This window comes from Oncorhynchus gorbuscha, linkage group LG16, assembly GCF_021184085.1.
Source record: "Oncorhynchus gorbuscha isolate QuinsamMale2020 ecotype Even-year linkage group LG16, OgorEven_v1.0, whole genome shotgun sequence".
Classification (NCBI taxonomy): domain Eukaryota; kingdom Metazoa; phylum Chordata; class Actinopteri; order Salmoniformes; family Salmonidae; genus Oncorhynchus; species Oncorhynchus gorbuscha.
The window spans coordinates 7,708,590-7,722,995 of record NC_060188.1 but is presented as its reverse complement, the minus strand read 5'-3'; the positions used below and the strand labels follow the sequence as shown (position 1 = coordinate 7,722,995).

The 14,406-nt window shown below is 47.7% G+C and overlaps 1 protein-coding gene across 4 annotated transcripts in view; it reads left to right on the top strand.

The window, feature by feature from the left end:
- Window positions 1-14,406, top strand: part of cep112 (centrosomal protein 112) — a 263,230-nt gene that overhangs the window by 122,858 nt on the left and 125,966 nt on the right. For all 4 annotated transcript variants that reach the window (XM_046306159.1, XM_046306155.1, XM_046306156.1 and 1 more), the window contains 2 exons: window positions 3,536-3,643; window positions 13,573-13,755. In XM_046306159.1, the coding sequence (XP_046162115.1) occupies window positions 3,536-3,643; window positions 13,573-13,755 (291 nt within the window). The remainder of the gene's footprint in view (window positions 1-3,535; window positions 3,644-13,572; window positions 13,756-14,406) is intronic.

Sequence of the window (14,406 nt, the reverse complement as noted above, 5' to 3'; positions counted from 1 at the left end):
CTTACAGTTGTCTGTTTAGTGCAGTGGCCTTCCAGTTGTAGGTTTGGTGCAGTGGCCTTCCAGTTGTAGGTTTAATGCAGTGGCCTTCCAGTTGTCTGTTTAGTGCAGTGTCCTTCCAGTTGTCTGTTTAGTGCAGTGTCCTTCCAGTTGTCTGTTTAGTGCAGTGTCCTTCCAGTTGTAGGTTTAGTGCAGTGTCCTTCCAGTTGTATGTTTATTACAGTGTCCTTCCAGTTGTCTGTTTAGTGCAGTGTCCTTCCAGTTGTCTGTTTAGTGCAGTGTCCTTCCAGTTGTCTGTTTAGTGCAGTGTCCTTCCAGTTGTCTGTTTAGTGCAGTGTCCTTCCAGTTGTCTGTTTAGTGCAGTGTCCTTCCAGTTGTAGGTTTAGTGCAGTGTCCTTCCAGTTGTATGTTTATTACGGTGTCCTTCCAGTTGTCTGTTTAGTGCAGTGTCCTTCCAGTTGTAGGTTTAGTGCAGTGTCCTTCCAGTTGTAGTTTAGTGCAGTGTCCTTCCAGTTGTCTGTTTAATGCAGTGTCCTTCCAGTTGTCTGTTTAGTGCAGTGTCCTTCCAGTTGTCTGTTTAGTGCAGTGTCCTTCCAGTTGTAGGTTTAGTGCAGTGTCCTTCCTGTTGTAGGTTTAGTGCAGTGTCCTTCCAGTTATCTGTTTAGTGCAGTGTTCTTCCAGTTGTTGGAGGGATGTATCATTTCTGATGTTGTCTTTGTAGTGTTTCCTTTGTCCGCCAAGGGCTCGCTGACTTTCCTTCAACTGGAAGCACATGATCTGTTTCGGGAGGCGTGAGTTGGGCATCCGGATCACACAACCTGTCCAATTAGAGTTGGGTTTGTAATATATATATATATATATATATTTATTTTAATTTTATTTAACCTTTATTTAACTAGGCAAGTCAGTTTAGAACAAATTCTTATTTACAATGCCGGCCTAGGAACAGTGGGTTAACTGCCTTGTTCAGGGGCAGAACGACAGATTTGTCAGCTCGGGGTTTGGATCCATCAACCTTTCAGTTACTGGCCCAACGCTCTAACGACCAGTAGTGGTGATGCTGTTTATTCCGGCCTCCTCCAGCACGCTGGTGTTGGTCGTCAGCTTTAGACCAGGAGTTTAGTTTACATACACATAGACACATGCACATCTCTTCCATCGTCTCTGACCCTAGTGTGCCCTCACACACTTCCCCTGTCCCCTCTCTTTCCTATCTCATCAACACAGAGAGTGGAGGCTGGATGACAAACAGACAGTGATCAAACCAAGACATTGCCGATGACTGCAGGCCCGTCTCACTCACTCACTCACTCACTCACTCACTCACTCACTCACTCACTCACTCACTCACTCACTCACTCACTCACTCACTCACACACACACACACACACACACACACACACACACACACACACACACACACACACACACACACACACACACACACACACACACACACACACACACACACACACACACACACACACACACACACACACACACACACACACACACACACACACCTCTGACACAGCCTGGCCACAGATGCACAGGGGCGCCATGCTGGCTGCACACAGATTCCTCTGTCTCTCATTCTCTCCCTCTTTCTCTCTCCTTCTTGCTCTCTCTCGTTCATGCTCTCTGTCTTTCCCTCTCTCTCACAGCTGGTTTAAACATGTTCCTTTTAGGGCCCTCTATTTGTGATCATCTGTATTATCTTCACAGAGTGCTAGGTGGCAAAACATGAGAAAAGCAAAGAATTGATTCTATGTTCCCATAAATTGAAATCCCACTGTGTGATTTTTACAGACAGTTCTTATGATTTTAATGAACAATTTAAAGTGGCCTGAGTTAACAATCCTACAGTGTTTAGTTCTATCACTAAAGCCCTTGACTTTGACCTGTGTGTGTGTGTGTGTGTGTGTGTGTGTGTGTGTGTGTGTGTGTGTGTGTGTGTGTGTGTGTGTGTGTGTGTGTGTGTGTGTGTGTGTGTGTGTGTGTGTGTGTGTGTGTGTGTGTGTGTGTGTGTGTGTGTGTGTGTGTGTGTGTGTGTGCTGTGTGTGCGCCTGCCTGCCTGCCTGCTTTCACCCTGTGTGGGCCGGGTGGTATATATGTGGAGTGGGCCGGGTGGTATATATGTGGAGTGGGCCGGGTGGTATATATGTGGAGTGGGCCGGGTGGTATATATGTGGAGTGGGCCGGGTGGTATATATGTGGAGTGGGCCGGGTGGTATATATGTGGAGTGGGCCGGGTGGTATATATGTGGAGTGGGCCGGGTGGTATATATGTGGAGTGGGCCGGGTGGTATATATGTGGAGTGGGCCGGGTGGTATTGATGTTAGATGCCGTCACAGAGGACGCGTCTCTAAACAGTGATGGAGTAATTAGTCTATTTCACTGGGCCGCAGATCAACACTTGGCAGAATGTGGGCTGTGGATTATTGAGAGATAACTAATCGATGCAGACTTAGCTGTAAACAAAGTGAGAGAGAACTACAGAGTGTCAGCACTTCTGGGCAGAGTGTGTGTGGGCTTCATTGACAGAGCACGTGTTACATTGTGAACAGTGGAGATGTTCTGTGCTAATTAGTATGTTACTGTAGGCCCTTAACATGGAACTTATTGACATTGTGTGGGTGGGAATATCATAGAATAGACATACAGTGGGCCTAACTGACAGCACCATGGGCAGTCACACTCCTCCTCTTCCCCCTATCCTTATCCCTCCTTTTACTCTCCTCCTCCTCTCCCCAGCGATCCCCTGGACTCCCGATTTTCCATCTCTCTCTATCCTCGTCTCACATCAAAGTCATGAGAGAGCATCAATCTTCTCTGCAACCCCCCTCTCTTTTTCTCTCATCCATCTCTTTACATCTCTTTCTATCTCCATTTCGCCCTATCTTTAAGAATATAAGAAAGCATCTTAAGTCTGTCCTTTGTCTGTCCTCTGTCTGTCCTCTGTCTGTCCTCTGTCTGTCCTCTCTCTCGCTCTCGCTCTCGCTCTCGCTCTCGCTCTCGCTCTCGCTCTCTCTCTCTCTCTCTCTCTCTCTCTCTCTCTCTCTCTCTCTCTCTCTCTCTCTCTGTCTTTCTCTCTCTCTCTCTGTGAGTGTTATGTTGGTGTTAAAGTGTATCGATAGGGTTGTGTCTAAATTGATTACTTCTCATGTTAAAAGCTTTCACTCCGCTGGATGCCGTTTAAAGAAACTTGTCTGTCCTATTGTGAGTGTAGAATATAAAGACTCACAGCACCATGCAGAACAGAAACTGTCCCTGCAGTTCAAAGGATGTTTTCACATAATAACAGAATTAATCACAACATATTGCCATAGTGCCATTCTCTCACCTGTCTGTAGATAAGTCATTGGGAAAGATCCCATTTCTCCTTTTCTATGTAAATGGACAGTTGTCTGTGCCAGGATGTCACAGAGTAACCTCTCATTACTTTCTCAATAGATTTCTCTCGCTCTCTCTGAGCATGGAACATATGTTGCTATTGTCATTGAGAATCACAGAGTGATCTTTCTCTCCCTCCTGTAGATGGATAAGGTGGAGGAGGATCTGACCCGCTCCAAGTCCCTAAGAGAGAAACAGGCCAAGGAGTTCTCCTACCAAGTGGAGGAGCTCAAACAGAAATACGAACAGCAGGTCAGTGGGTGAGAGGAGAGAGGGGGACTTGATACTGTTATGTTTTTGCCCAAAAATGTCTTGTTTAAACTTTAAGCATTTCCTATAATTTGGGGATGAATTAATTGAATATGTATTTGTGTATTTGAATACGGGGACATTCTGACATCATCCTCTACTGAGCCATCTGTATTGCCTCATCACAAAAGACACAGATGATATTCAACAGATATTTGTGGTCTTAATCAACTATTAAACCCCCAATGGACAACTCTGATTCAATCTGTGTTCGGCTCATACCATCGTCTTATCTTCCAGCCCCATCAGTTTCCTCTGATTAGAAATCTCCAAACCATTTTCCTTTTCTATTGAAATCTAACTCGCTGATATAAAGTCTACTTTTATGAGGAGGAAATTGAATTAACCCACTGGAATGTCCATTATCTGGTGGAAATGATGGGATTGTATGAAGAATTGGAGAAAGCTTGAGGCATCTAACACAAACCACACCCCTTTATTGCTGTTCAGTTTAGCCTCTTTAGAATCATGAAGTTAAAACCTCTACGGGATCGGTGTCCCCCCAGCGGGACGGTTGAGTTAATGTGATTAGAATGACGTTGTAAATAACAAGAACATTTCCCATGACATAGACATGTATTATATTGGCAGCAAGTTTACATTCTTGTTAATCTAGTGACGCTATCCAATTTACAGTAGCTATTACAGTGAAAAAATACCATGCTACTGTTTGAGGAGAGTACACACAAAAAAAACGAATCACAGCAACTGGTTTGATACATTCACCTCTGAAGGTAAATAATGTACTTACATTCAGTAATCTTACTCTGATTTGTCATCCTGAGGGTCCCAGAGATAAAATGTAGCATAGTTTTGTTTGATAAAATCTATTTTTATATTCAAAAGTAGGAACTGAGTTCTACGTTTTAAACCCCTGCTGTGTCTGCCGCCCCCCATCTAGATGTGTAAAGGTTAGTGTCTTTTCTGTAGGGAAGCTAATTACCATCATTTATGACCTTTCTGGGAGTGTGTAAACACATTTTTTTAGTACAATATAATTGTTGTATATTCTCTATAGTTGTGTACTTCAAAATGTATCAATTAACCAATTCGGGCACATTTGGGCAGACTTGATACAACATTTTTAACAGAAATGCAATGAATCATTGGATCAGTCTAAAACGTTGCACATACACTGCTGCCATCTAGTAGCCACAATCTAAATTGCGCCTAGACTCCTAGGTGATATAATGACATTTCTCTTGCATTTCAAAATGGTGGAACCAAAAAAAATTGGAAGCGCATGTTTTTTTCTTTGCATTCTCCTTTACCAAATCTAATGTGTTATATTCTCCAACATTAATTTCACAATTCCACAAACTTCAAAGTGTTTCCTTTCAAATGGTATCAAGAATATGCATATCCTTGCTTCAGGTCCTGAGCTACAGGCAGTTAGATTTGGGTATGTCATTTTAGGTGTAAATTGAAAAAAAAGGGTCTGATCCGTTTAACTACCATGCAAAGGGGTGTCATTGGTTGAAACGACTAAACACACAGACCTTTACATGTTTACATAGCATACTGTACACTGAGTGTATAAAACATTAGGAACAGACCTAATATTGAGTTGCACCTCCTTTTGCCCTCAGAACAGCCTCAATTCGTCTGGGCATTAACTCTACATGGTGTCGAAAGCTTTTCACAGGGATGCTGGTCCCTGTTAACTCCAATGCTTTCCACAGTTGTGTCAAGTTGGCTGGATGTCCTTTGGATGGTGGACCATTCTTGATACACACGGGAAACTGTTGAGTGTGAAAAACCCAGCTGTGTTGCAGTTCTTGACACAAACCAGTGAGCCTGGCACCTACTACCATATCCTGTTCAAAGGCACTTCAATATTTCGTCTTGCCCATTCACCCTCTGAGTGACACACATACAGAGTCCATGTCTCAATTTTCTCAAGGCTTAAAAATCCTTCTTTAACCCGTCTCCTCCCCTTCATCTACACTGATTGAAGAAGATTTAACAAGTGATATCAATAAGGGATCATAGCTTTCACCTGTATTCACCTGGTCAGTCTATGTCATGGAAAGAGCAGGTGTTTCTAATGTTTTGTACACTAATTGTATGTGGGACATTCTGAAATCCATTTGAGTGAGTTTTTTAAATTATTATATTTAGTCATTTTTTTATTCCTCTGTATTGCCTCATCACAAAAGACATACACAGATGATATTCAACAGATATTTGTGGTCTTAATCAACTATTAAACCCCCAATGGACAACTCTGATACAATCTGTGTTCGGCTCATACCGTCGTCTTATCTTCCAGCCCCATCAGTTTCCTTTGATTAGAAATCTCCAATCCATTTTCCTTTTCTATTGAAATCTAACTCGTTGATATAAAGTCTACTTTTATGAGGAGGAAATTGAATTAACCCACTGGAATGTCCATTATCTGGTGGAAATGATGGGATTGTATGAAGAATTGGAGACACCATTCCCCTGTTCAGTTTAGCCTCTTTGGAGCTGTGAAGTGAACCACCGTGCCAAGCGGTGTCATCGGTGGAAACGACTAAACACACTGGGACCATTACATGTTTACACAGCATACTGTATATGTAGCCTATGTTTTAACTTGGTGTATGAGTTGAAAAACAGATGTTTTTAATATCACCTTTGTGTCGGCTACTATGTCCAATGAGTAATATTCAGTATTGTTGTGAGCCAACCTCATATCTGTGACACTAGAGAGTCCACTTATTCTCAGTGTATCCAGTCACTAACTAGGGTATCATCTGTGATTACAGTGTGTGTCAAAGACATGATTGATTTCCCGAGCTCTTTAAAAAAACACATCTATCTCTCCACCTCCGCCTAATAACCATCCCGACTCTCATTCCCCACGCGCAGACAGACTAGCGGATCTCTCCACCTCCGCCTAATAACCATCCCGACTCTCATTCCCCACGCGCAGACAGACTAGCGGATCTCTCCACCTCCGCCTAATAACCATCCCGACTCTCATTCCCCACGCGCAGACAGACTAGCGGATCTCTCCACCTCTGCCTAATAACCATCCCGACTCTCATTCCCCACGCGCAGACAGACTAGCGGATCTCTCCACCTCCGCCTAATAACCATCCCGACTCTCATTCCCCACGCGCAGACAGACTAGCGGATCTCTCCACCTCCGCCTAATAACCATCCCGACTCTCATTCCCCACGCGCAGACAGACTAGCGGATCTCTCCACCTCCGCCTAATAACCATCCCGACTCTCATTCCCCACGCGCAGACAGACTAGCGGATCTCTCCACCTCCGCCTAATAACCATCCCGACTCTCATTCCCCACGCGCAGACAGACTAGCGGATCTCTCCACCTCCGCCTAATAACCATCCCGACTCTCATTCCCCACGCGCAGACAGACTAGCGGATCTCTCCACCTCCGCCTAATAACCATCCCGACTCTCATTCCCCACGCGCAGACAGACTAGCGGATCTCTCCACCTCCGCCTAATAACCATCCCGACTCTCATTCCCCACGCGCAGACAGACTAGCGGATCTCTCCACCTCCGCCTAATAACCATCCCGACTCTCATTCCCCACGCGCAGACAGACTAGCGGATCTCTCCACCTCCGCCTAATAACCATCCCGACTCTCATTCCCCACGCGCAGACAGACTAGCGGATCTCTCCACCTCCGCCTAATAACCATCCCGACTCTCATTCCCCACGCGCAGACAGACTAGCGGATCTCTCCACCTCCGCCTAATAACCATCCCGACTCTCATTCCCCACGCGCAGACAGACTAGCGGATCTCTCCACCTCTGCCTAATAACCATCCCGACTCTCATTCCCCACGCGCAGACAGACTAGCGGTGCCTGTCACTCGCTCCAGATGTTTTGGAGTGGAGGATATGAGAGCAATGTTGTGGTGGCAAATAGAGTAATGGGTTTCCGTTTCCGATTTGATCCGTGGTGGAATGGTCGGTTTGAGGTTGCGCCTTTCCTAATAATCTCTCGATACAGGGGTTATTGAAGTTTGAATATAATCGTATTGTGAATTCTCCTTTTATTTATTTAAAATCCACATAAAATGCCCATTAAATTGGAGTTAAAGTGAGGAGCAGAAGTGGAGCTCAGTTGAAGATGTTAAAGTGTTTTCACAAAACATTGTAGTAGTGACAATTGCGTTTCAGTCCTACCATTAAATAGTCTGTTGTCAAAAGCAGGTTTTTATCCTAGTTGTAATATTCCATTGTTTGTGTGTCAGTGTTGCTGAATCTGAAACATCTGAAAATGTTTACCGGGATGTAAATATCATAATCCCTTTTAAATGGAGAACAGTATGTATGTGACAGAAGGGGTCAAGGACAATTACCAGAGTTCTGACAATATTTAAGTGAAGATAATCAACGCTAACCAAGGGAAGGAAATGAAAGAAAGGCAGAGGCATCTATTTCATACTATAAGCATTTGGCGTCATTTTCTTCAGCGATACACCGAGAGAAACATCTGTCCCAGTACATCAGCCCTCTGTGCTAATGCCACATTTGGTGTCACTCATCGGTGACGTCCACCTCAGAGATAAAGAGAGCAGAAGAGTGGAGAGAGAGAGAGAGATTCGGAGCGTATAGAAAGAGTCTTGTGTCTGTCTGATGTGTATTTTCCAATTGCATGTTCCCTTGTAGTGAGATTGGTGTCTCGGGGTCACCAGGTCAATTTTGCCCATTGAACCAATCACAAAGGGACATTCCACTGAGGTCACATCAGTGAGAGTTTTAAAGGAGGCTCCATGTATAGAGAAGTTGTTTCCCTCTGACCTCCAGGTCATTAGGACGTCACGCCGGCCCTTCACAGCCCTGCTCCTTGACGTTGAACTGACGTAGGGAGGTCATAAGGCTGTTATAGATGGTGGCGTAACCCCCGACCCCATGGAAACCCCTAATCTGTCCTGCTCCTCAGATATTTGGTGACAACAAATGACACAAAGTCTAGGTCTAGTAAACGCATCCACACACCGAAACACTCATAGACACAGAAATGCTAACGCGTACACACACAGGGCACACTTCTACACTCCCCACTGTGAATAATCCAGTTCTCCCCTGTCCCCTTCTCGTCACCCTGCTGAGGCCTGACAGTTCTCCCCTGTCCCCTTCTCGTCACCCTGCTGAGGCCTGACAGTTCTCCCCTGTCCCCTTCTCGTCACCCTGCTGAGGCCTGACAGTTCTCCCCTGTCCCCTTCTCGTCACCCTGCTGAGGCCAGACAGTTCTCCCCTGTCCCCTTCTCCTCACCCTGCTGAGGCCAGACAGTTCTCCCCTGTCCCCTTCTCGTCACCCTGCTGAGGCCAGACAGTTCTCCCCTGTCCCCTTCTCGTCACCCTACTGAGGCCAGACAGTTCTCCCCTGTCCCCTTCTCGTCACCCTGCTGAGGCCAGACAGTTCTCCCCTGTCCCCTTCTCGTCACCCTGCTGAGGCCAGACAGTTCTCCCCTGTCCCCTTCTCCTCACCCTGCTGAGGCCAGACAGTTGTCCCCTTCTCGTCACCCTGCTGAGGCCAGACAGTTCTCCCCTGTCCCCTTCTCGTCACCCTGCTGAGGCCAGACAGTTCTCCCCTGTCCCCAACTCGTCACCCTGCTGAGGCCAGACAGTTCTCCCCTGTCCCCTTCTCGTCACCCTGCTGAGGCCAGACAGTTCTCCCCTGTCCCCTTCTCGTCACCCTGCTGAGGCCTGACAGTTCCCCCCTGTCCCCTTCTCGTCACCCTGCTGAGGCCTGACAGTTCTCCCCTGTCCCCTTCTCGTCACCCTGCTGAGGCCTGACAGTTCTCCCCTGTCCCCTTCTCGTCACCCTGCTGAGGCCAGACAGTTCTCCCTGTCCCCTTCTCGTCACCCTGCTGAGGCCAGACAGTTCTCCCCTGTCCCCTTCTCGTCACCCTGCTGAGGCCAGACAGTTCTCCCCTGTCCCCTTCTCGTCACCCTGCTGAGGCCTAACAGTTCTCCCTCTCCCCTTCTCGTCACCCTGCTGAGGCCTAACATTTCTCCCTCTCCCCTTCTCGTCACCCTGCTGAGGCCTGACAGTTCTCCCTCTCCCCTTCTCGTCACCCTGCTGAGGCCTGACAGTTCTCCCTCTCCCCTTCTCGTCACCCTGCTGAGGCCTGACAGTTCTCCCTCTCCCCTTCTCGTCACCCTGCTGAGGCCAGACAGTTCTCCCCTGTCCCCATTTCGTCACCCTGCTGAGGCCAGACAGTTCTTCTCTCGCCCCTTCTCGTCACCCTGCTGAGGCCAGACAGTTCTCCCCCTCCTCCTCCCTGAGGTTTGGGGTAACCCTCCTGGGGCAACAGTAGCAGTGTCCCATTAGTGTGTCTCTCTCCCAATTCTCATTCTGTCCAGTCCTGTCACACAACCCCTAGTCCTCTGTTAGCAGCTCTACTGTGCCACTACACTCAGGCCCATCTCAATGGTAGGAGCCACTCAGGGACAGGACACACACTGTGCTGTAACACAGTCTCTCTAGACTCACTCAGTGACAGGACGCAGGCTGTTCTGTAACACCGTCTCTCTAGACTCACTCAGTGACAGGGCACACACTGTGCTGTAACACCGTCTCTCTAGACTCACTCAGTGACAGGACGCAGGCTGTTCTGTAACACCGTCTCTCTAGACTCACTCAGTGACAGGACACACACTGTGCTGTAACACCGTCTCTCTAGACTCACTCAGTGACGGGACACACACTGTGCTGTAACACCGTCTCTCTAGACTCACTCAGTGACAGGACACACACTGTGCTGTAACACCGTCTCTCTCTAGACTCACTCAGTGACAGGACGCAGGCTGTTCTGTAACACCGTCTCTCTAGACTCACTCAGTGACAGGACACACACTGTTCTGTAACACCGTCTCTCTCTAGACTCACTCAGTGACAGGACGCAGGCGGTTCTGTAACACCGTCTATCTAGACTCACTCATTGACAGGACACACACTGTGCTGTAACACCGTCTCTCTAGACTCACTCAGTGACAGGACACACACTGTGCTGTAACACCATCTCTCTGACTGTAACACTGTAACACTGTCTCTCTCTAAACTCACTCAGTGACAGAACACTCACGACTCACTCATTGACAGGACGCACACTGTGCTGTAACACAGTCTCTCTAGACTCACTCAGTGACAGGACGCAGGCTGTGCTGTAACACTGTCTCTCTAGACTCACTCAGTGACAGAACACAGGTTGTGCTGTAACACCGTCTCTCTCGACTCACTCATTGACAGGACACACACTGTGCTGTAACACAGTCTCTCTTGACTCACTCAGTGACAGGATGCAGGCTGTTCTGTAACACCGTCTCTCTCTAGACTCACTCAGTGACAGGATGCAGGCTGTGCTGTAATACTGTCTCTGTAGACTCACTCAGTGACAGGACACACACTGTGCTGTAACACAGTCTCTCTGTAGACTCACTCAGTGACAGAACACACACTGTTCTGTAACACCGTCTCTCTGTAGACTCACTCAGTGACAGGATGCAGGCTGTTCTGTAACACCGTCTCTCTAAACTCACTCAGTGACAGGACACACACTGTGTAGTTGTTCTCCCAGGCCCTCTCCTGCTGTGTCCACACCGGCCTGTGTCCACACCTCTCCTGCTGTGGCCACACCGGCCCCTTTAAGAGCCTCAGCACCCAGAAGCCCTTTCTTCAGCAAGTCTGTGATGTAACCAGGATGTTTGTGTGTCTCCATAATCCCTCTCTCTCTTTCTCTCTGTCTCTCTCCTCCTCTGCCTCCTTTCATAATGTTACTTTTTTGAAAACAGATCTAGCTCGGCCTTCCTGTCCACCTCCAAACCCCCTCTCTCTCTCTCTCAAAACCAAAACCCTGAAATGAAATCAGGACGGTCACACGAAACAGTAAGCCAATGCTTCCCCACTTGTCTCTCCTGTCGTCAGGTGTCACGCTGTTGTTGTAGTTTTGCGTAGGAATTAGCCGCCTATCAGTCAACCCATCAGACTCTGACATGCTGTGGAGATATGAATCAGGATCTGTGGCGTGATTCTGCATGACTGTGAAATCCAGTTGCTGGATATGATTGGGTCTCTATTATATTACTGAATGAATTCTATTATAGTGAATGGAATTGATTTACAGAGCAGATGTCATGTATTAACTCTGTGGGAGCAGCAAAGCCGAACATCTCCAATGACAATAACACGGAAGATGGCCAGGCCGGTCTCACACAATGCTTTGTTTGTGGTCAACTGTCTAAGAGGATTTTGCTCTAGAAATGAGCTGTGGGATGTCTTTCTGAAAACTACTGTTCATGTCCCAAGTGTGTGAGTATGTGTGTTTAGTAGTGTATGTTTGTGTGTTTTGGTAGAATGTATACATACTAACTAATTCCTTACAAATGTAGATGTGTGACAGCAATAGAAGAAACACAGAGAAACTCCAGGTAAAACATTGTATTCAGTCATCCCTCCTAGTGTGGAAACCCTGAAAACCTGCGTGGCTAATAGAAGTGTCTTTTGTGGCCTTCACTGAGTGAGGAATCCAGCCTCCTGTCGATATACCCATTCATCATCAGAATAGCATTAGTCTAAGCGTAAGCAGTGTCTGTAGCTTGGGGCTAAACCTGTGGGCTAAACCTGTGGGCTGGGACTAGGGCTCTGTCTGTCTCTCTGTCTGTCCTATCTGTCTGTCCTATCTGTGGCAGGCCCAGGTAGGGTGCCGGGGGAGCACAATGTGTGGAGGATTAGCTTCAGAGCTGGGTCCCAGCCCAGGGCCCCTGCTGGCCTTTCACAGCCCCGGCAGGGGAGCACACCGTGGGGATGGGACAGGGTCATGGGTACCCCGCCTTGGGGGTGTGAGAGCAGAGAGAGCGGAGCCTGGGAAAAAAGCAGACACTGGTGGTGCTTGGGCTTTAGCGTTCTCAGCACTCCACCACCAGGCTTTACCTCACAGTATGTGACTTGTCTCAGATCCGCAGCGCTAGGCTAGCAGAGCTAACGCTGCAGAGTGGAGCTGTCTGTGGACACTGGGATAGCCTAGCTCAACTGACTGACAGCATGGTATGTTTGTAAAGGGGTTCTTTCTTTTGGACGATTCTTTTGTATTTTCCCCGTCTCTTTTCTGTTCATTCCATCAGACGATGACTCACTGTCTCAGTGTGTCGGTTGGGGCAGCATTTCTGTTGGTCAGCTTGTGGGAAGCTTTTTTGTTATTTCGTCCTCTAAATACTCTCTCGTTGTCAGCGTAGACCTGTACAGCTACGATCATATGGCGGCGATAGGCAACCACATTTGAAAGCAAACACTGATTTGATTCTTCTGCAGCATTCTGTCAGACTCTGAATGAATAGAATGACAGGTTGTAGTAACATGTTCCATCTCCTCTCCGCTTTTTGTAGATTTCTCCCCTCCGAAGTTTGTTCCTGTCTTCCTTCTCCTCACGTCCTCTGAGTGGGGCGTAGTATAATGATGATTGGCATCGCCCTTACTAAGCCCATTTCCCCACGCTGTGAGACTCATAGCATGGGGCGAGGGTAGCTCCTCTAGTAGCCAGATGGCTAACCCCTCACAGCCTCTCTGCATAGACAGCCCAAGCTAACTGCTCATTTATATGCCGATAGGAGAGGGGCGACAGGAGTCCGATTTGGAGAGAGAGAGCGAGCAATAGTGGGATGGAAACAGTGTGAGGTAATAATGATGTAAAGAATTGCATTATGTCGTGGAGTCATCGAGTCGTGAGGCAAGAGACAAACTTTCTATTTTTTTTGGTCCTGTCCTTTGTGCAACGGCGGGGCGCATTGGAGTATGGGGAGGGATGGAAGGGATGTATGGGTGGATTGATGGACAAATTGTCATGACGACAGGGCTGGGGCTGATTGTAGTCTTCTTCCTCTCACCTCCTGTTGTCCAATCAGATGTGCGAGCAGCGTGCAGGGCAGGAGCAGGAGAGGATGCGTCTACAGCAGCATTACAGCACGGAGAGGGACAATCTGGTCCAGCAGCGCCAGCGGGAGGTGGGCACCATGGAGAGGGAGGCGCGGGCCGCCCTGCACCAGCACCAGCACCAGACCCAGGAGTGGAGGCAACACGACGCCCAGGTAGGAGGTCTCACTACTCTCCTCTGGTCCGCACCGCTCTCCCGCAGGTTCTCTCCTGGTCACCATTTTGTTTAGCCATTAACGTTCTGTGGTGCTGGGCTTTCAGAAACGCTGCGAGTACTACTTTCTCACCTGCTGCTAGGTGCGATTTCTGAGCAGAATTTGTTTTGTAGGGGTGCAGGTGTGTGTGAGCGGAAAGGAAAGAATCTCAAATTCTTATTTAAATCCTAAATAATTTTATTTGCGAAATAAAATAGGAAGGACCGTTGTTGTTGTAGGAAGGACTGCAAATGAATTGAAAAGTTAAATGCCGATTAAACCGAAAGAAATGAATATTATCACACAGTGCTAACTTCAAATGCGGTTCTGTATTTCTTTCCTGGTTTCGCGGCAGGGTTCCGTGAAAATACTTGAAACGCCTGGAAACCACAGGTTGCCAGATAAAGGAAAGGAAGGCTCTTGGTCGCTGTGCAGTACCTCTGGCCTTTTATTCCCCAAACCCTGGGTTGCATTTCTCTCCTTTCTTTCCCTGGTTCACCGGGGTCGGTATCAGCCGTGTATCAGCCGCATACGGCGAGGGCCCCGTAATCCCCCTACGGAGGAACAGGCTGTACATGGCATTCTCCCCTCACCGCAGGTAGCCATCTCCCT